At 39.8% G+C, this 21,906-nt stretch overlaps 2 protein-coding genes across 2 annotated transcripts in view; one reads left to right on the top strand and one right to left on the bottom strand.

Annotated features, from left to right (window-relative positions):
- Positions 1 to 21,696, top strand: part of LOC104546456 (general transcription factor IIF subunit 2-like) — a 40,976-nt gene extending 19,280 nt beyond the window's left edge. Inside the window, exon 6 of the mRNA XM_010191854.1 lies at positions 21,611 to 21,696. Within this exon, the coding sequence (XP_010190156.1) occupies positions 21,611 to 21,696 (86 nt within the window). The remainder of the gene's footprint in view (positions 1 to 21,610) is intronic.
- KCTD4 (potassium channel tetramerization domain containing 4) lies at positions 11,137 to 12,526 on the bottom strand. The gene has a single exon (XM_010191853.1). The coding sequence runs from the start codon at positions 12,366 to 12,368 to the stop codon at positions 11,595 to 11,597; it is 774 nt and encodes a 257-aa protein (XP_010190155.1). The 5' UTR covers positions 12,369 to 12,526; the 3' UTR covers positions 11,137 to 11,594.
- Positions 21,697 to 21,906: the final 210 nt, after the last annotated feature.

The following is a 21,906-nucleotide window of genomic DNA, read 5'->3' as shown; positions in this document are numbered from 1 at the left end:
ACTACATTTAAAGAACTCCCAGCCATCAGTTGTGCTTATTTGCTTGCTCAGGTCTCTTCTCAAAGTCATCATGGAGTTGAGATGAACTTTTCCAAACTACCTCTCAAGTAATTCAGGTTATTGAGTGCTCCATATTGCTGTTGATCTGCTTTATCTTGGCCTACAATAAGTGCTTTTGAGGCAAAGACAATGTCTTTTATGTATTTATGTGGCATTTTAGCGTAACAAGACCATAGTGACTGCTTTTAGGTATTACTGATATAAGGTTTATTTGTAGTTGGAAAGTAAATAGAGGAAATTAATGAGTCAACATTCAGAAATCCTTTAACTTACATCCTTAAAAAGATACCCCATATTTTTACATTGGCAGGGTGCTGTCAATCTTCAGAATTTCTTACATCCTAAATCATTAGGATTATATATGACATTTTTAAGCACATTTACCATTGGGCGAGTTGTAAACCACTTACTTAAAGGCAAGATGTTACCACCATTGCCAGTCTGGTGGCCAGTTGCAGATGCCTTGAGAGGAGTATGAGAACAGCACAGAAGCATAGTAGTACCTCCAAAATACTTCTTCCAGCCTTTAATGATTTGCAGAGGGATCCAGAGCCAGGGGTGATGATATTTTATTTAACAGACCCTTGTGGATTTTCCTTCTATGAAGTACCCCTGTTGCTTTTTCAGCCCATATAAACTTCTAGTGTTCATAATATCTTTAATAATGCTATGGTCACAGTCAAAATAATCAGGAATCGTGACCTTGAAACAAGTTTACCTAAACTAAATTTGAGCTCCTTTTGCATATGCAGTTTGATAATTTTAGATCACTTTTTCCATACGGAGATCCTGTTTGTTTGGTGCATGTGATAAACAGTGCTCAGGGATTCAGCCAGTGTTGTTTAGTGCTTGAAGGCTGGTTTCCATTCAATGTGAAAGGGATGTAGCAAAGTACACTCAGCTAAAGGAAAAGAAAAATGAGAATTGGCTCTGCTTCTTCCTATATGATGCTGAGAAAGTGATGGAAACCCAAATATGTGTATGTAGCTCCTGTTTGCTTATGATTTTGCTTGCACCTACCTGAAAGTGCTGTCAGTGGTTACAGAAGCTGTGAAAACCAAGCATTTCTGCCAGTTAAAGTGTGACCTGCCCCTCCTCCCCCACATAAAATCACACAGAAGCTGCGTGGAACCTGTGTAGTCTGTTGGGAATGATATGGTAAAGAAACGCATTCTCATGTAAAAGCAAATGTATTTATAGACTGTCCTTGTGGACGTGCGTTAAATGAAATTTGCATGGGCAGCAATTGATTATGATGTTGCCTGAGCTTTGAGAATGTATCAGCCCTCTACACGAACTGCAGGTGCACCTTTGTCTTCAAGGATGTGTACATCGAGGAGTGTTATGTGCAACCTACTAGTTGAAATTCTTGAACCTTCTTCAAGCCAGTTGAACTCCTGTTGTATCCAAATTTCCTCTCTTAAAGTCTTTGATGTAAGTTTATAGCATATGGCAGCCTTCAGTACTTAACATGCTTTTGGACAAGGTTTTAGTCATCTCTTCCCCTGACCCTGCCAGTGAGTAATGCAAATGCCTTCTAGTGAAGGAAGAGACACCATTGGGACCATTTCTAATTTGGGTAAAAGGAATAAATTATCTGTGCTGCTGAAGACAATATAGTGTGAATTTAGTATTTAAATTTTGCCACTAGTGAATGTACATGGTTGACTGTGGACACAGATATACAACACTTGAATTGTTTGTAGACCACACTTGCTTCAGTTTTTGATGTCTCAATTAAAAAGAAAATCAGGTGTTGATTATACCTACGTTGGAATATTTGAAATTTCGTGTAGGCACTTTGATACACTGCACTTCATGCAGTAAAATCAGCAATTGTTTTGTTAAAGGCATAGAGTTCGTATATTATGACACAGAACTGCATAAAGCTGCTAAACAAACATTTTATTTCATCCACTTTAAAACAGTTAACATATATTAATTTTACTTTAAAAGTGAAACTCTAACTGAAGAATGATAATCAGGAGGAATAAAACAGTAATTCTTAAATTAATTATTAACTCGAAACTCTGTGCTGAAGATAACTTAGTTATGGAATCGGCTGTTTTCAAACCACCAAAATAGTTTTTGTCATGGAAATGTAACTGGTTTTGTTGACAGATAAATGCAACAAAACTTAAAATATGGGCTTCCCAGTAGTTCTATGAGCCCTGATCAGTAATGAGGCTCCATTTGTAGCTGTTAAAACACACACAGAAGCAACAATTCCTGCTTTAAGATATATATATAGTCAAAGTCTGTCATCCAGGTTATAATAAACATTGTGGAGCATCAGGAAAGATGCACTGGTAGAACAGCAAAAAGGACATGGATTTAATGTAGATCAGCACTAACTAGAGTTAAATTTAAGAACTTGCATACTTGGCCTTAGTGTCCTTAGACTCTGGCTATTTATTTTAGTATCCTGTATGAATATTCTAATGCTTATGTTTGTCTGAGCAGCACTGGTGTATTTATTGTCATACAGTCTCTACCCTGAGAACAGAGTCTGATTCAAAGCGGTGGGAGTGAATCCCAGCAAAGTCTACATCCTGCTTGTCAAAGTATTGCACTAAGCAGAAGCATGTTTTTGGCTTGTATCAGAGCTCTTGCTTGGTCTTCCCTTCTGACTCTTGAGAAATCCCAGGAATTTCAGCCGTGCCTGGCATCGCAGGTTGTGACTCTGCAAATTGTGTTTGTCTTCTGTGAGAGATTTTGCTGATGATTGCAGTTCGCCCACCTACCAGCACGATTGCATTTGATGAGTCGAGACCTTTGCAGTATTGCAAATTAGAGCCTTGAATGGTGGATCAAAGGAGCAGAGGGAGATCAAATGCTTGCTGCCTTGGCCAGTATAGGACTGGTGTGTAGCAGATGTAACACTAGCAGGAAGCAGTTTCAAAGTAAATATAAAGAGGTGGTTTTGCACTCAGAATGTAATTGAGCTATTGAATTCATCACCAGAAGATGTGAATGTGAAGGTGGTATTTGCTAAAGGCTTACATGACCTTAGAGGAGGCCAAAGAGGTAGGTGAAAAAAAATCCACCAAAGGGTACTAAAATTCGGAAGATGTCTCAAGTCAAAAGAGAGAGAGAGAGACCTCAAGCCAAAAAATCCTGGTGGACACTGAGAGGCACATCCAGTGAGAGAATCGTACATGTCTGCTCTGCCCTTAGGCTTCTTTGTGGATATCCCTTTTTTGCCACTTTACTGGAGTCACAGTGCAGAGCAAAGCAAACCTTTAGCCTGATCCAGTACTGTTAAGTCTCAGGCTCTGCTTTTTTTTCTTTTCCCCCAATTTTTCTTCCCAGTTAGAATCATAGAACGGTTTAGGTTGGAAGAGACCTTAAAGATCATCTGGTCCAACCTCCCTGCCATGGGCAGGGACACCTCCCACAAGACCAGGTTGCCCAAAGCCCTGTCCAACCTGGCCTTGAACACTGCCAGGGAGGGGGCATCCACAACTTCCCTGGGCAACCTGTGCCAGTGTCTCACCATCCTCAGAGTGAATAATTTCTTCCTAATTTCTAGTCTAAATCTACCCTCTTCCAGTTTAAAACCATTCCCCCTCATTCTATCACTACCTACCCTTGTAAAAAGTCCCTCCTCAGCTTTCCTGTAGGACCCCTTCAGGAACTGGAAGGCTGCAATAAGGTCCCCCCAGAGCCTTCTCTTCTCCAGGCTGAACAGCCCCAACACTCTCAGCCTGTCTTCACAGGGAGAGGTGCTCTATTCCTCTGATCATCTTTGTGGCCCTCTTCTGGACCTTCTCCAGCACTTCAGTGTCCTTTTTGTGTTGGGGGCCCCAGAGCTGGAAGCAGTACTCCAGGTGAGGTCTCACCAGAGCAGAGTAGAGGGGCAGAATCACCTCCCTTGCCCTGCTGGCCACACTTCTTGTGATGCAGCCCAGGATGTGGTTGGCCTTCTGGGCTGCAAGTGCACAGTTCTTTACTGTTGTTACACAGCTTGTATCAAGGATGCTTGAAGTTTCTTCTTTTTAACCATGGAAGAAGCTTTTGATGAGGAAGACAATGAAGGCAAAGGCGAGAGCAGCAGCTCTTATAAGGTGGTGCGTTTCTTCTGCCTTTGCTATCTGCAGCTGCAAGAGCCCTGGAGGCTGCAGCATGGTAGGACCTGAGCTTTCTGGATGCTTTTTTTCTGGAAACAGTTTAGCAGAGCTCATTTGGGCTCTTCCTGAGCTATACGGCTTTTCCATCCCTAGCATCTTGCCAACAGTTGTGGTGATACAGGAGCAGGAACAGTGTGTAGCTGTGCTACAGCGTATTTTTCTAGTTGTACGGGTTGTCTTAAGAATTTCTGCAGTGTACTCTGTGGGCAAACCCTGAAATCATCATCTGTGCATGGCAGAAAAGTCTTATAGAGGTGGACTTTTATCATCATATAAGGAGACATAAAATAGCCTACGTGTTACATTTCTGTCCTGTTGGGGAAAAACACTATTTGCTGATCATTTTAGGAAGTGTGTTGGAAATATCACAAGTCCTGGCCATGCTGCAGGCCTTAGATAAAGCCAATATTGATAAGACTCCTAACCTGAGAGTACCTTTTTCTGTTTGGCTGAGTCTTATCAGCCTGAGCTGCAGGACCTTTAATTTGTCTCCTCTGAGATTACCGGTTTCAGCATTGAGAAAATGTACTACTTTATTCCTAATACTCGCCAAAGGCTTTTTTTAAGTAGTAGAGAGGCAACAGATGACTGGGTTTGGTTTTACAGTTGCTTGTTCTGTTTACATTTTTTTGATTCTTAGCCTGTTCATCACTAGGTTGTTTGCTTATTTTTTTTCTTCCTAATTGAGAGAACCTGTACCCATCTCTGACCTGTTCTTTTTTTTCTTCATCTCTTCACTATGGTACAAAATCAAGAACCTTCTTTGAGATAACAAGTAGCTTTCTGTGGAGCTGCAGTAGTAGATTTGTAGCTCAAGGTTTTCTGTTAACATATTTTTTAGAAAGGGAATTCCTCTGACTTCTGCTGCAAAAAAGATAATTGCCTTTCTGAAACCTAACAAAGCCGAAAGAGAAATTTATTTTACTTTGTTTTTTTTTAATGTGGTAGTTTCAGGATCATTAGACATTACTTGTGTTATACAAACTCAGTGTTGCACTGTGTGGACATCTGCCAACTGCATAAACCCAAAGCCCCCAGGTGATGGTCACTGACATGGCATCCCTGGGCCCTCTTCATCTCTTAGTGCTCAGGTATTGTGGACACTGTCACCTCTCTGCTCCTTCCTCATCCTTGCTGCTAAAGGAGCCCGGCACTTCTCGCTTCCCTGAGCATCCCACAGCTCCAGCAAGCCCCTTGGATCCTCACCTTCCTTGGGCATTTCTCTAGCAAGCAGGCTTGGGCTTTTAAATCTGAATTCTCATCTCCTTGGTGTGCTCCTATGGCTGATGAAGTGCCACCCCTTTACACAGGATGCCGAATCTCCCTTCAGGAGATGTGAGCAAGGAAAGCTGCCAGGCTTTCCATACCTGAAACAGAGCTGCTGTTGAAGGCCTGGGATAGGGTGTTGTCAAAGGCAAAAAAAAAAGATGTATCCTGGAAAAGTGTAGAGAACTGGTTTGTCAGGTAACTGAAATAATGCATGGGGTGGAACTAGTGGAGTCCCCCTTTAATGTCCAGAAAGGTGGTGGGTTTCATGGGCTCTCTATAAACCAAAGTTATGTCCCCTAAAGTCACAACACCAGTAAACAAAGCAATACTGTGGCCATTTTTAGCATTATCAGAAGTTTACAGACCTTCAGAAGGGCTCGATACATAACAGTCATCTCCTAACTACTTGATTTTGAAACCTTAACGTGTTGAACTTGCATGTTATCATGTCCTAATAGTTTTAAGTGAGTAGTTGCTGTTTAAAGCTATAATTATTGTACCAGCTTTGTGAACGGTTTTGTTTCTGAAGTGGCAGAGCAGTTTTGTTTTCCAAAGCTCAAAATGAACAAACGTGGTGTTACATGATAGTGGCAATGATGTTAAAATTTTACCAGTGCAGATAGAAACAGCTTTTTGGGAGACTATTGCTTTAGCTGTGTGTGTTACTGCTAGTACACACATTTTTAGGACAAGAAATCAACTGTTCTACAGGATATTGGGCAATTTCTTTCAGAAAGAAAGGCAACTGCACTTTCTTTTCCTCAGTGCTTCTTCAGGTGTCATCATACATCTCCCTGTGCCCTCCCCAGGCCTTGCCATGCTTCTTGTTTTCTGGCATTTTATTGCGAATGATGATGATTTATGGAGGCATTGTTTTGAGATTATGTTCTCTGTGATATACAGGTACATAGGACTTACAGAATGTCTATTTCAAAAGTAATTAAAACCTATATGTTAATTTTCAAATCTTAAATTTCTCATGCCTTAGCAATTGCTTTTGTTTCAACCTAGTAAATTATGCAAGCCTGTCTATGAAAATACCTTCAGGTTTTTAACTAGTAGTCACTTTACTGTCAATCTAAGAATTTCTGCCCTATGTTGCAGGACAGGAGACAAAATTATGGTTAGGAAATAGTTATTTAGTAAAGATGAAATAATTCTAGCCTAAGAAAATAAGAACTGATTTTGTCATAGACCCAGGTTAACTTGTCCCATTCATCCCCAATCCTGATTCATTAGTCAACAGAATTAGGGCAACATGACCCTTCTACCCAAATAAATTAATGAATGAGGCACAGCTGTTATTAAATTGTAATATTTGTTGCCTGCCCTTATTCTGCTTGTATACTAATAGGGAGAGAAGGAGGAAGATCATTTTCTTAAGCTGTTCTCATCTTATTGAAAGGAAACCTTGTAATGCTTTTAAGTAAGAGGTGAAAATAACAATGTCACTGTTTGCTGCAAATGATGATGTAGTTTTTTCCCCTCTTTAGGATCTAGAGAAATATTACCTACTGTAGAAAAGAAGTGACCGGTTGTCACTTACACAGTAGTAATAGGTATGAATGAAGAAAGACAATTAAAAATAAAATATGAGTGTTAGAAAATGTCAATAGTGCAATTATGCTGCTGTGAAACACTGGTCAGTGGGTGAGCAGGCACTGAAGATGTGGATTTGGAGCTGTAATTTGGCCTTGTTGTGTAGGCTGTGTATTCTATGGCATCAAGGCTACCTCCAGAAACCACCCCTGGCTCTAGAAGTCATTGAGCAGTGTGTGGCTGCAGACTGAGGAAATACTTCAAGGGAGCATCATATACGTTTTTCCTGATTTTATATTCTTTCCTAGGCATCCCTAGTAAAGCCCTACAACCTGCCTGGTGAAAGGGAAGGGTATAGTGAAAGAAAAATGAAAATTAATTGTGTGATGAAGGCAAGGGGAACAAGATAAGGGGAAGGGTGTGAGGATCAAAGTGTCAAAAATGGGAATTCTGCCCAGAGATGTGAAGCGTCAGGGGATGGAAACAGCTCACAGTCACCAGGGGACGCTGGGCAAGACAGACCTCAGGCTGACATAGTACAGCCACTCTCAGGTTTTGTCCTTATGTAGAAATAAACCAAATAGTGGGTACCTGTGCCAGCCTACTGCCAAGTGTGAGAAAAGAGCCCTTGGCTTCTCCTCCACCAATGGAAGAGATGGGCATTCAAGTGTGGGTATTTTGGTCAGTTTGGCAGCTGTGTCTGTTTTTTTCATGAGCAGTCATTCAAGGAATTAATAGGAGCAAGGATACTCTTTTTGTAGTGTATGGGCATCAATCCTGCCTTAACCCCCTCTGTCCTTTCTGCTTGGTGGCCCCTTTTCTTACCCAAGAAAATGGGCAGGGAGGCAAGTGGAGCTGGCTGAGCCTGGGAGCAGCTTCAGTGCCTCCTTGGGGAAAGGGAGGAAGTTTCTTTTTACTCCAACCTGAGCCACTGAAGATCATCAGAGAAATGCTGTTCCTTCCTGGTACTTGTGGGACTGTTCTGATAAGTTCGTTGAGATCCAAGTCTTAATGAGGGCAAGATGAACAGAAATACTTTGCATGCACATTGTATTCTACGTAATGTTAGAACAACAGTTAGTATTTCTGTTTTAAGCAGTTGATTTTGCAGCTTTCTCATTGTCATAGTAGTATTAAATATGAAATTTCCAACCTTAAAGGAAAGACAGAAAAGGTAACTGGTGTATAACTGGGTACCTTTTCTGGCACATGCTACCATGGTGGAACATAAGTAGCCACCTGAGTGACTAAACCCATGTCAAATATATTTGTGTTATATTTAGTATATTTATGGAGTAAAAAGGAAATGTTATTCAGAGCATGGACATTTTATGTGGTCATTTTGTTCATATACCAAAGTAAGACACACACACACACACACACACACACACACACCCCCGGTTTGAAAAATTATTCAAGTTTATAACTAGTTTGAAGTGTCTGATAGTAGCTGATATGGTGTGGTTCGATGTAGCTGTGGATCTGTTCAGTGTGAACAGGGAAGAGAATGAATTTTTTACCCCTCTCTTCCTTCTGTTTCTGCTGCGTGAATCCAACAGCTGAGTGAGGTGCCTTTGATCAGAGATGGCATGTAAAAATTTCACTGGCGCTTGTAGAAATGCGTGAATGCTCATGGAAATGGGGAAAGAAGACAAGATTGAAGTTAGTGTTACAGCAGATGACTTTACATGTATGCCATAGATGTCAGTGTTATTTACACAGAAATAGGAAAAAAAATACAGTGAGAAGTGTTTAAGGTAATGAATCATTGGATTTTAAATAAAAAAATAAAACAACATAGGAATTTATTTTTACAAATAATTAGAGATGTACATATTTCACTTTAAAAAAAAAAAAGGTTTCAAGTTCTTTTTCGTGGGTTAAGAGGGAAGTAGGTACTCTGAACCATAAGCCTGGCAAATAAAAGCTTTCTGGTAAATCTTTTAAGAACAGCTATAGAATATTCTTAAAAGAGGTTTCAGATGGTTTGAATTTTACCTGCGATTACCAGCTTGTGAATAGCTTATTTTCAAAAAATATTTTTTGCAATAAATGCAGACCCATCAAATTCTCTACTGCTTTTTCCTGAGTGAAGTCCTGCTACAATGAAAGACTGGTACTGCTTTCTGGTACTAAAGTGCTAACGGTTCCTTGATGTTTAGCATCTTAAGAGAACAACTGAAAGGCAAGCAATCACAATATATTTTAATTAACATAGAAGTATGTTAATTGTTTGAAATCAAAATTGGCTTTTGCTATTTTTCTTTTCAACTGCAACGACATTTTAGATGTCAAAGATCCATTATGAGTGAAGGTTATAACCAAAAGCATTGAAGTGCAGATGGATGATTTGACATCCTAGGAGCAACAGCCTCCTCCAGACTTTGTGCTTCTGCAGGCTGAGTATTTGACAGCACAGAGTGTGCTTCTTTCAAACCTGTAGATTTGTTATGGAGCTTTCTTAGACTGTCTTCTCACTTGGTCTTGCTCATGTACAGAAGTGTCTCCACAGAAGGCTTTTCATGTCATTGTTCTGTGTGATGATGTTTCTAGTTCTTGTCCTAGAAGCTCAGCAGGATTTTGGATTTCTTTTAGTTGAGCTTTCACATTTACTTTTCACAGAAGTCCTACATATTCTTGTATATACAAGATTAGTGGTTAATGAGGAATTTTTATGAGATATCAATTTGAAAATAACTTGGGAGAGGAAAGGAGGAAGGGTGACACACAGTGATGGTGTATTTGAAGAATTGTATTTTACTACATATCTTCTGTTTGTAGATAGTTAATGTATTTGGACAAACTCAGAGAAGTTTTGGGATACATAAACAGTTTCTCAGCTTGTATGCCTGAAATGTAGGGTGATTGGATTTTTAAATAGTTCAGTTTGGAAAAGTTCCACTTAGAACCACACCTTTTATGATCTGTAAGTCTGGGGACATGGGGACTGGGTAGGAAAGTTTGTTGTTTCTGTACAGTGGGTTCATCCTGATGGAGTATTCTGGAGAGGGTGGATTTCTCTGTTTGGTAGAATCTTATTGGAGTATGTTTCAGTCACTGCTGCCTGGTCTGGAGATGTAGAGACCCCCTCTTAATTCATCTCTGATGAGGGACCTAGTTAATAGCACCTACTCTATGTTACCAGTGAAAGTTTCATGTTGAAGAATAAGTGGACCTTGCCTTTGCGTTCCCAGTCACTACTACTCAGGATGGATTTCTTCCCTCTAAAATCTGAAAGACAACTGTTCTCAGCCTGTCTTGTACTAGCTGTTTCCCTTGGTTATCACTTCTAGTATGGATTGTACTACATTTTGTTGACAGTATTTTTTTCTCTATACAGAATTAATGCTTTGGGAAAGTTGAGAAACTACTTGGTTGGTTTTTCTTTCTTTTTTTTTTCTTTCAAGCATTTTACTTGAATTTTGAGTTCATATGAGCTGTGAGCAACGGTGGAGTTCAATGATGGACAAAACTTAAGAGTTAGTACAGCTCCTTTTTGAGATGATTTTTCAGTCTGCTTTTGCGAAGTGACTAGTTTGTGATGCCTGTGGTTAAATTAGATACAGTTGTTCCATAAAAGCTATTAAAACTTTGTTTAACATATAAATGAAAAGAGATGATAAATAATGGAGATGAGGAGAAAGAAGGTGTTTATTCTGTTTCTTAGAGTGATGCATCTTAAATGCCAGCAGGTGGTCTATTCCAAACTAATAGTAGTAGTTGCTTTTAGTAAGCCGTTGCGCAAAGCAAGGGCTCTGTTAATTCCCTGTCCTTATAAGCACAAATGATTAGTTAGAAAAAAGGTCTTTAGCATTGTAGGATGTCATTACTAGAAACCTGTTACATGAGGCTTGATGTCAGATATTTTTATTGGCCATTTGATATGGATATATAATTAGAAAAGTTAACACTCTGTGCAGATTGGACTCATTTCCCATAATAGAACTAACCCTCCCAGCATTATTTGGTTGCTTTATGTGCTTTTAGCAATTGCTGTTAATGTAGTAACAGAGCTATAAATTTGGTTTTAAATTAGTTGAGAAATCATTTAACTCTAAAATCAAGATAATTAATTTTAAGCCCTCTTTCAATCTCTTTTTTTGCAAATTCAGTACAATAGATAGCATAAACACTAACAAACGTTCAAAATCATTTATTCAAGTTGTAAACCATTCTGAATTTGTTATAAGCACAACGTATTTTAAGCCTGCTTATTATATGAAAATACTCTCACTGCTGTTCAGCAGAGCAGTTAGGTGTATGCATGTTAGTCATACAAGTACACAGAAATTCAGCTAGACTCTGGTTGAAAAAGACAGCATTGAGAAAACATATTACAAACAGCATAATGCGTTCAGTCTGTGTTTGCAATGTTTAGCAGATAATTTTTATTAAATTCAGGCATAAAATTTTCATTCAGCTAAAGTAAGCCAGAGATGGATGTTGTTATGAGATTTACATACCATTAGCTCACATCAATTGATTAGCAGCCGAGCTCAGTGGTACAAGGCTAGTTAGACACGTTATTTGTGATGCCAGGAGGCTGCAGGTCAGGGAGATTTATTGGCTGCATGCTCATTTCCTTTGCCTTTCTGATTACTTGATAAAATGAAGTGCATCACTGTGAACAATTGACCCTTTGGAACAATCCAGGCTGGTCAGCAGTCTAAATCCACATTTTAAAGCCATCATTATAGCCTCAAACTTAAGAGTTTCCAGGGTGCAGACAAAGGTGTTGTCCTCCTTCAGTACCAGTCGGGTACCATTCTCAGACTTTATGAAGTACTTGAATTGAATAATATTTGAAGATACCGAAAACTCCTCGGGAAATCCATCCAGCCTGCTTTTGGACACCAGTACAATTCTGGATTTTATTTTTGCAATGAATTCGGGAGCATTACAAAAGATTCTAAGTCCCTGTGAACGATCGTGGCTGTCTGTTATTTCCAGGAAAGTAGTCTCTCGAGATGCTAGCTGTTCCTTCTCCCACCTTGATTTCACTGCGTCCGAGAGTACCTTAAGCTGGAAAAAATCTGCTTCTTGTGCCAAAAGTTGATTTTCTCGAAACCCTTCTGGTAGAAGAAGTTCTCCATTTCGTAGGAAGTTAAGAATGTGTCTGAAAAGGAGTCCATCTCTGTCTATGAAGTAATGACCATCTGCATCAAATGGGCACATTATTTTTCCGTTTATGATCCCTTCGAGAAAAGAATCTGGATACTTGGTTAGTGTCTGTTTTTGTGTGATATATAGATAGCCACCAACGTTCAGAGTAATCAGAGACGTTCTATAGTCCTTGTCTTGCTCCGAGCCTTCAGAGTTGCTGTGTTTTTCTTCGCATTCTTTTTCTCCTCTGTTTATTTTTCTCTCCATTATTGAAGCCAGGACAAAAAGCCAGCTATCTTGCTTGCTTCTTGTCAGCTTGCAAAGAGATTTGTTAAAAAAAGCACCTTTGTTCAGCTCTGGCACGATGTTGGAATGGAAATGCTGCTAGCATTGCTCCGACTGTCAGCTCTGTTTGCAGTAGGTGGCGTATCAGCTGTGTATGCAGGGAGATATCGGGAATATGACTGTAAAGGAGAATTTGCATTTAACTGTATAAGGGAAGAAGGGTACAACAACTGTTTCTTTCTTTCTTTCTTTCTTTCCTTTAAGTCAAAGAAGTTTACATAGTTTTCCTGGTTATTCACAGAAGTGCATACCACTATTCTAAATGACACCTTATTTTGAATACTTTAAGATGTATTTGTAGTATCAGCTGGCCAAATCGTGTTTAGTGCCTATGGTGTTAAACAGGTGGTTTCATTTATGTTTCAAGAATTTTAATGTTCGCAAAGCTTTTTTTTCACACTTTTTTGGTACTGATTACAGTACCTGATGCATACAGCAGGACAACATTGAGAGGAAAGGTGTCCCTGCCTGTGCAAGGGGGATGTCATCTATGGAGTGCATGCACATAGATATTCCTCATTTATTGGACACGTGCACAGGGGTAAGCTGCTTTCACAGGAGATGCTCTGGAAGTGACGCTGAGGACTTGTTGGTCTGACTGGTTAGAGTTTGTGTTGAAAACTTCCATTTGGGAAGTATTATCTACAACAGCATAAGAACTGCAGCATGATTAGGTTTCACCTTTTGCCTTTCTCTGTGCCATAGATATAAACTGATCTACTATTTATTTTGGTGATGTTTTTTAAGTCACCAAGGCCATCTAGCATCAGTTTGTTCTTTCTCGATAGAAACAACTCGGCTGCCCTGTGGAACAAAGGGTTAGTGTGCCTACAGATAGGTTTGAGCATCACATAACATTATAGCTTAGCAACACTTCGGTACAGGGAGGAGGAAACAGCAGAGCACACTTGAATCAAATGGCTGTCTCCTCTCCATGGATCTTTGCTCTGAGATGCACTCTCAGTTGCTTCCTGGGAAAAGGTTTCCCCTTTAAACACTTGCAGCTTGGAGCAGGAAAGGGAGAGCTCTCCACACATCCCTGTGTTTCCGTGGGGAGCAGGCGGGAGCCGCAGCGTGCATTCCCCAGCATGGGTGGCAGTGAGCACTTACCTTGGGCTGGACCTGGAGAGGAGGTCCCATCTTTTTCAAGATGTCTTTTTCACTTCACAGGTGGATGTCTCCTGCTTTGCCCGTTTAGCAGTGAAAAGTCAAATTATTCTTCTGTAAATTCTTCTGCTCTATTTCTAAATATTTTATTGCTGCTGCTCCCACTGTGTCTAAGGCTGTTTATCAATACTGTAGAGTCATCACTATAGTATTTTATTAATTGATAAAGAAATCTAGTAGAAATAAATGCAGGGTTTTTTTACTTGCTGTTCTCCTTGCCAGAGTATCCTTAGCACTAAATTTTTCTACTGCTGTATGTGATATATTAAGCAGATATTATTCATTAGATTTGATTTATCAGGAATTAGTCATGGTTTTAGTTTTAACCCTTTGATGCCATTGATATGTTTAGCATAACTTCAGTCAAAGAGATTTCAGTGTTTCTATTTTTTAAACAGTTTCTGATTTTTAAACATTTGAACTTTTTTCAAAATTAACTCCTTTCACAGTGATTGAGTGAATAATTGAGAAAATGAAACAGCCAATTAGTTTCAACTATGATTTTTTTTTCCATTACAGGAGACATTCATTCAAGTTTAGTTTACTGTGAAGTGATAGAAAATGCAGTTAATGTGCTTAGATTGTGCATAGCTACAGTGCTTAACCATCTTAGGGGCTGTTAAACCCAAAAAGAGTGATTTCTGTGGTGCTTTCATCTTACAGAGTGATCTTGAAATACTTTGAAGCTGAAGTAGGAATGTCTTGGCAGAAATAAGTAGGGATTTCCAAGAAGAGCTGGGTTTTGTAAAACATGAAATTTTTCATGGTCAGCTAAGCTGTACATTTTGAGAGGCTGCACTTACAGAATGGTGTCTGCTCACTTAATTTTTCGTGCTCATCATCTTCTCAATGTTCTAACACTTGCAGTTGAGATTTTCCACTTTTCTGAATGAGTATTCTTTGAAAGATCATGTAAAATCATTTTAGTGGTTTGTGTGATAAAATATTCAAAATCGATTTGATGTGGAAAATACACTCTATGGAGATCATGAATATTTACATTTAAACCTCTGAGACTTGAAAAATGTAGAGCTACTGTAAAATTTTCATCACCACATACCCATGTAACTTTACTTCACTGCAGCTTACAGTCATCTGTAACATGAAATGAAAGCCTGGCATATCCTTATGAAGTTTTTCTGCTTTCCGTTCCATGTTACAACTTTTCCAAAGAGCCCTCGTTCTTCCTGTGCACTTGGTAACACATACGGTATTGCAGCACATGTAGTTTTGTTGGGGAGGTTTCATGTAGCTCACTGTTTCTGAAGGTGTAGCGATGCCTGGAGGAATTGAATTTCTGTTTTTCTGTCCTTTCATCCAAAAGTTCATTTTGTATGTAAGTATTCCTTGCGATCAAGTTAGAGCCTTCGACCATTCTGGTGCTCTGAGAGAGAGTCTTTGTGTTGTGCTCTAGATGCGTGATAGCTGAGATGTGCCCAGAGCATCCCAGATCTTCTTGCTTCCCACTTGGATTGAGACAGAGAAACTTGTCGCTGTGTGCTCTCCCATACCATGAGCGAACTGCCTCTGTTTCTGCCTTGTACAGCTGAAGCATCCTGCTTGCCAATTTTTGGTGACTATCACGAAGTGAGTGCTGTTTCACAAATTGTTAGTGTCACCCATATGCTGGAATTGGCCATTCAAGTAAGGAGAAGTGCAGGAATACAGCAATGGAAAGGATGTTGTTTTGGTTCCAGATTAAGTCAGAAAATATACTGAGCACTCTTCCACACACTTAAGAGAGTGGCTGTAGTAAAAATACTCCATTTCCAAGTTACTCACCCTTTGGGCTGCTGCAGAAGGGCAATCCACGATGCTTTTCAGATTCTTCTCAGTCAGACAAGCCATTCTGGAGACAATAAGATTGCAGTGCTGGTGTTTATCAGCTACACTGGAAAATAAGTCCAAGGAAGAGGGGGCTAGGCATCTGCCCCTTATTCTGTCCTACATGTTTCCTTTTGGAAAATATCCTTACTCCTCCTCAACTTCCATCTTTCTTCTGAACCTCGTGGTCTGGAAACTTGAGCAAGCCATGGAGCTGAGGATTCAGGACTGGAGCACGCCACAGGAAAGTTGGTGCTTTTCTGATGGTTCAGCTTACTCACGTGTCCAAACAGCATCAGCTTCACTGAGTCTGCTGTCAGTGAAAATTACCTGGGTTACAGAAAACGGCTACTTTTATTTATTACAGAACAAAAGGATATGAGGAGAAATCTCAGCTATAAGAGGCAGAGAATTTTTGAAGTGTATTAGGAAGCTGTGTGAATGAGATCTGTTTGGTTTATTGAGGCAATTTGCTAGTCATTTAATGTCATAAGAGAAAATTGGTCAGGTTGTTGGACAATTAAACAATTCAATAGCTGCAATTTCACAATGTTGGTAGCATAGACATTCTCATTCCAATAATAACAACGGTGTTGTTCATATTTTTAATAATTTTTGAGCACTGCAGTTCTACAAGACTGAAAAAGCAAATGCTGTGCCAGTAATTGAAAGGTGAATTGGATGGCCCAGGTATTTAAAAATGAAAAGGAACGGTATGAAAAACAATAAAACATCTAACTTGGAAGTCAATCAGGTAAAAATTAAGGGAGAGTAATATAATACTAACCTTTGTTTGTGGAGGGAAAATAGATTGTGCCAAAATTTCCCTCACCCTTTTTTTTTTATTTACAATTTGTTGAGCAGAGGTGATGCTTTTTTCTGTTAAATCTTTGAGTATGTCTTATTTGTCATTTTGAATTAGAATATATACTGTATTAGTTTACCTTTCAATTAACTATACAAAAATTATCTGCAGGCTTCAAACTAGCAAATGTTAAGCAGAGAATTACCACTAAAATGTTGCTGTGAGTTGGTTCTTGGTCCTGTCTGGTTTTAGTCAGTGATCAAGAAGGAGATAGTTACTGATGGAGTTTGAAGACGGTGCAGACTGAGAAGGTAATCACTAGGGAGATACATTGCTGATGCAGAGCCATTTGGGTAGTTGATTAGGATAACATTGTAATATCATGAAATAAGAAGTTTATATGCCCAGGACAAGACTTGCAGTACATATGTTTGCAGGAGGGTTAGGGCAGAGGCTCTGTCCTACGTATAACACATCATTGATGACTGAACAGGAGGTCATCATTCTGTGTGGTGGTGAGTGAAACAAATGTAGTGTTGGTATCTTTGGATGCCTAAATAAGGGAGTGCCAAGTGAAGACGGGGTGATCCTGTTCTCTGGCTGCGTAGCTACCAGGGAAAGGTGGTATGAGATGGGAACCAGCTTTGAGGCTGCCCTGTGAATGGAAGAGAGGTGTCACATAATACCTCTGGTTGGGAAGAGCAGAGCTGAGGTCTAGTATGGGAGAGGGCTGCCCCTTGTTCAGCCATCATATGCAGTAGCCTGGGAAGCTGAACAATGGTGTAAGTGGGCAGTGGGAACTACCAGAGCTTGCGACTTGGGCTCTGGGAAGCAACAGCCCAACTTCTACCTGCTGAGGAGCTGGAGGCACACGTGCCCATAGCCTGTCCTTACTTTTCCTCCACTTTTTCCTGCTGCCTGGGAATTATGCATCCTAAGGCAGATCTTCATCTCCTCCTTCCCTAGCACTGCTCACAAAGAGCAGGAGTTGGTAAACTCCAGATCCTGTTCCACTGCTGACAAGTCTGGCTGTGAGAGACCATGTCTTAGGAGTGACATCTATGAGCTGAACTTTCTCAGGCCAATAAGAATCATTTAAGAAGCTGAAAAATAGGCCTAATGGAAGATTTGAGAATACATGATTTATTCTTATTAGGCTTGATAAATGTGGAGAGTACGAAACTGTCTGAATGGGCAGAAATGCTTTCATAGCAGGCTCTTCAGCTTAGCAATCAATGGTCTAAACAAGACCCAGTGACTGAAAATTTGAGCTGGGTACAGGTAGAAAACGCATTAAAACCTCCAAGCCAGCCCGTCTCTGTCTCAAGAAAAGACCCAAACCAACCCCTATCAGACCATTTTCTGTGCAATTCCAGTAAATTTCCCCAGTGCCTGTTCATTAAGATTGCCTTAAGCTTTTAACCACATTCTATTAATTTGATGGTGATTGTCAGCAGCATTTGAACCTGGAATTGGCATTTCCCCAGCATATCTCCCTATCATCTCACTGAAAGAGTCAACAGTTGCAATTGCTATATTGGCACTGGTCCATTTAGGCAGGGAGGTTGGGGTGAGCGTGCATTTGACAGCTAATGATGAAGCTATGGGTTGTGTAGACGTGCCTCCCCAGATCTGCACTCACAGTGTACTTGTATCTGTCACCCCACAAAGGGCAACTGAGAGTGTAAGATGCTTGGGAAAATGTCTATTTTCCCTTCTGATCACTGATCTTAACTAGTCTTCCAGACCTATTCATTTGTCTTGTACTATCTGCTTTATTTTGAGTAAGTACTTTTAACAGGGAATTGCCACTTTCATGCCTTAGACATCCTTTGGCTTCTAGGGTGATGTGAGTATGGAAATATCAAGGCAGATGTAGCACTTTGGATGTCTTGTCATTGCAGCTCCTGTCCTGCAACAAGTGAAGACAGACCCAAGCCTCTGAACCTGAGTAGGTGAATGAGGGGTAATTAGGCTGTGAAGGGACTAAAAGCTGTGTTCCCCCACTACAGTCTTGCATCCAGAGGTTTGCACGCAGATTTTTTCTACTAGACTGTCTGGGTGTCACACCAAGAGGATCCAGGGAAAACGGGACATAAACCTTGGCTTTTGGACAGCAGATGAGCTTTGACAGCAGAGCAGCTTAGCTGCAGGGTGGTGTTCTTGGAGACTGCAGACAGCATCGTACTGTGAAGCGACTGGAACATTAAAAGCCAAATCCGGATCAGTGGTAATTAGAAGAAGGTATTAGCCAAGACAACAAAGATGAGATATTACTATGGATAAGCACATTTAATTGGCAGGTTCATTTCTTAAATAGGGTGGGGAAGCTATCTGGTTCACTGAGCCTGAATCTTAAAACTTAAGAATAATCTGAAAATTGTGCAAGGTGCAGAGAGATTGACAGTGGCATGGCAGTGTTCAGACTGGATGGCTCAGCTGGGTACAGGCTAGTTAGCCTTGAAACTGTACCATAGAAACCAGTGGAAAGATTGGCATGGAGTTAAAGAGGTAGAAAAGGTCAGAAATATAATGGATGTTAGCAAACATGGCTTTATACAAAGGTTTTCTGGTCAGACAAGCATAATTTTGTTTATTTTAGAGATTGTGAGTTCAAAGTAACAGTGTTTGCAGCCCACTTAGCTTTTCGTGTTGCACATAATTTAGAAGCTTGTGACGTTCTGATTTCTGTCTAAAAAAGAAATAGCAAGCACAGCACAAGATTAAAAACTGACTGACAGTAATTATCAGTAGGAAGCCACTCGGGTTGTAGTTTGAAGGGCTCCCTCCAGGATTAGCAAGAGGGACAGTAGTGAAAATCACTGCTTATAAAATGTGTCGTGATTGACACAAATGCTGGTCAGACAGTGAATAGCTATGACAGGACTGTCATGGTGTGACCGGCATCACTTAATTCACAGAATCTGTTTAAAGACAATGCATTTTAACCAAGCCAAAGCCAATTATACACCTAGGAACTGGGAATGCAGAGCACGTAGGTAAAATGTGAGGCTTAGAAAAGACTCAAAATAGACGTGTTAGTAATATAATAGTCAGTCAGCTCCATCAACCCCCAAAGCTTCATTTTTAGAGACAGATTGATCTTAACCCAGTTTTAGCCTTCTAAACCTGAAACAGAGTCATGGGACACAGACCCTGAAAAAACCAACCAACCAACCAACCAAGAAAAACCCCCAAAACCCCAGAACTATTTAAAAAACCCACCAGCACTGGGCAGATCACTGAGTTCTAAAAGAGATGAGAATAATTTTCTTCTGAGTTCAGAGATTCTGCTGAATAACATTGAGATGGCTGAAGTGAGGTGAGAGAAATTCCAGCTCCTGTATCTCTTACTTTACGTCTGTATATGGTTTTGGTAAGACCAGTACATTAGTATTATGTCTATTTTCTGGTCTCTGTATTCTTAAAATGTCATTGCAAGATTGAACAGGGTGCAGATAAGAGCCCCAAAACTGATTTAAGTGTGGCATAAAACACCTTGTGGTGAGATAATTCATGAGCTTGAATTAGTTCATTTATTGAAAAGATGATTGAGTAGTGTAAGATTACAATGTGTAAGTACTTTCCAAGGCAGAAAACACCAGGGACTAAAAGGCTCTTTAGCATAGTATAGAAAGATATAAGAAGAACCAACTGCTAGAAGCTGGAGGGAAATTTATATCAGAAATTAAGCAGCAATATTAGTACCAGTTTAGTCACACTTAAGTTACTAGGTTCTGTAGGTAAGAAAGAGGATAAAATGTATCTGTCCGTGATACACAGGAAGTCAAGCAAATTGACAAAGTTGTCTCTCCTGACTGTAAACCTTACGGATCTGTAAAACCAAAAGTGTTTTCATAAAAATTTGCTTTGTTTCATTCAAAACTCCCTGGAAAAGTATGGCATTCTTATTCCTTTCAAGGATTTAGTTTAAATCAAACCAAGACATTTTAAATTAAATAATTTTTAAATACTTGGTGTCAGAGTAATCACTCTCTGCATTACTCAGGCTGAGCAGGCTTAAATTTCCAGATGTAATAAAATTTCAGCCTGTAAAGCAATAGAGAAGTTACAGGTGTCTCAGAGTGCCCTGTGTCACTTGGCATCAGTACTTCTAAGTGTTTGTTTTTTAAATAGCAGGAGCTAACCAAACCACTAAAGCTAAGAAACTCATCCTTTCTTGTTATGCAAGGCTATGCCCAGAGGTTTTGCACATACTGGACCGATTATGCCCCAAAGAGGTGATTAAGTTGCCACTCTGCTTCCCCCAAGTATGCACTAGAACATCCTAGTAGAAAAGCAGGAGTTTGGCCACCATCACTTCTCTCTTCCTTTCTACCTCAAGTTGCTTTTAATTTTTCGACTTTTCCACCTTGACAGAATAGGCTGGTACTGTTGCGGTGCTCTGTTTGGTGGTGTTGCTTTAAGCTAAAAGGTGTTCACATCAGATTACAAAGGGACTGGGTTACAGAGGGCTGTATTAACTAAACCAGTATGGGATCTCCTAGGTTACTAACTGTAAGTTTTTATTTCTTTTCCCCGAGTGTTAGCATATGTAGTATTATTACTTTATTGCATTATGCTCCTTTAGTGAATGTGTTTTGTAGATTTTTTTTATTGTAATAAGATGAAAATAGGTTACTCTTTTTCTGAGATAGGAATAAAATTAGCTCTCATTTCATCTTCCACTGACTTTGGATACTTTTATGTTTGGGTTTTCTTTGTATCACAGAATCACAGAACGTTAGGGATTGGAAGGGACCTCAAAAGATCATCTAGTCCAATCCCCCTGCCGGAGCAGGAACACCTAGATGAGGTTGCACAGGAAGGCGTCCAGGCGGGTTTTGAATGTCTCCAGAGAAGGAGACTCCACAACCTCTCTGGGCAGCCTGTTCCAGTGCTCTGTCACCCTCACTGAGAAGAAGTTTCTTCTCAAATTTAAGTGGAACCTCCTGTGTTCCAGCTTGTGCCCATTGTAGATTATTTTTTTTCATGGTCACTGACTGTATGCAATGCACATTTCCAGAAAGCAATTCCTAGATGAGCTGAGTGCATCAATCTAGAAAAACGAGGACCACACAGTTGCCATTTCTTATTTAAAATTTGATCTTTGTGATTCATTCTTAATATCTAAAACATCTGATGTCAAAATGAGGACGTTTAGGGGATACCAGCTTTCCAAGCATGTTTTTCCTGCTTATTTCTTTGGTGCATAAATAGCAGAGATTTTAGAACTTAATTTGAAATTTGAGAACTTATAATTACATTATATTTACTAAATGCTGAATTAGTGAAAAACATTTCAAATGTTGACTGTGTTGGTGAGTATTATTTTAATGTCCAGTTTTGCTTTCTTTTTTCATTCAAGATAAACTTGCCTTGGAAGGAATAGTGGTGCAACGTGCTGAATGCAGACCTGCAGCTAGTGAAAATTATATGAAACTGAAAAGGTAGGAGTGCTCTATTACAAATGAATATGTGATATCTGACTTTGCTGCTTTTATTATTGCCTTTCCAGGACTTCAGTACTATCATGGTCTTACATAGGATGCAAGCCCTCATACAGGATCGGAGCTGTTCTTGCTTTTGGAGTAGATTTACTGTAGGGAAGGCATGAAGGCTAGCATGGGCCTTGTACCTCTCTCTGGTATCGTCTGGTGATGT

The sequence above is a fragment of the Mesitornis unicolor genome, unplaced genomic scaffold (genome assembly GCF_000695765.1).
Source record: "Mesitornis unicolor isolate BGI_N332 unplaced genomic scaffold, ASM69576v1 scaffold14479, whole genome shotgun sequence".
Lineage (NCBI taxonomy): Eukaryota > Metazoa > Chordata > Aves > Mesitornithiformes > Mesitornithidae > Mesitornis > Mesitornis unicolor.
Note: the sequence above shows the minus strand (reverse complement) of the source record. Positions and strands in the feature narration are given on the sequence as shown.

Bases quoted from the DNA above. Each gene is read 5' to 3' on its own strand.
- KCTD4 (XM_010191853.1), bottom strand. From the start codon at position 12,368: ATGGAGAGAAAAATAAACAGAGGAGAAAAAGAATGCGAAGAAAAACAC.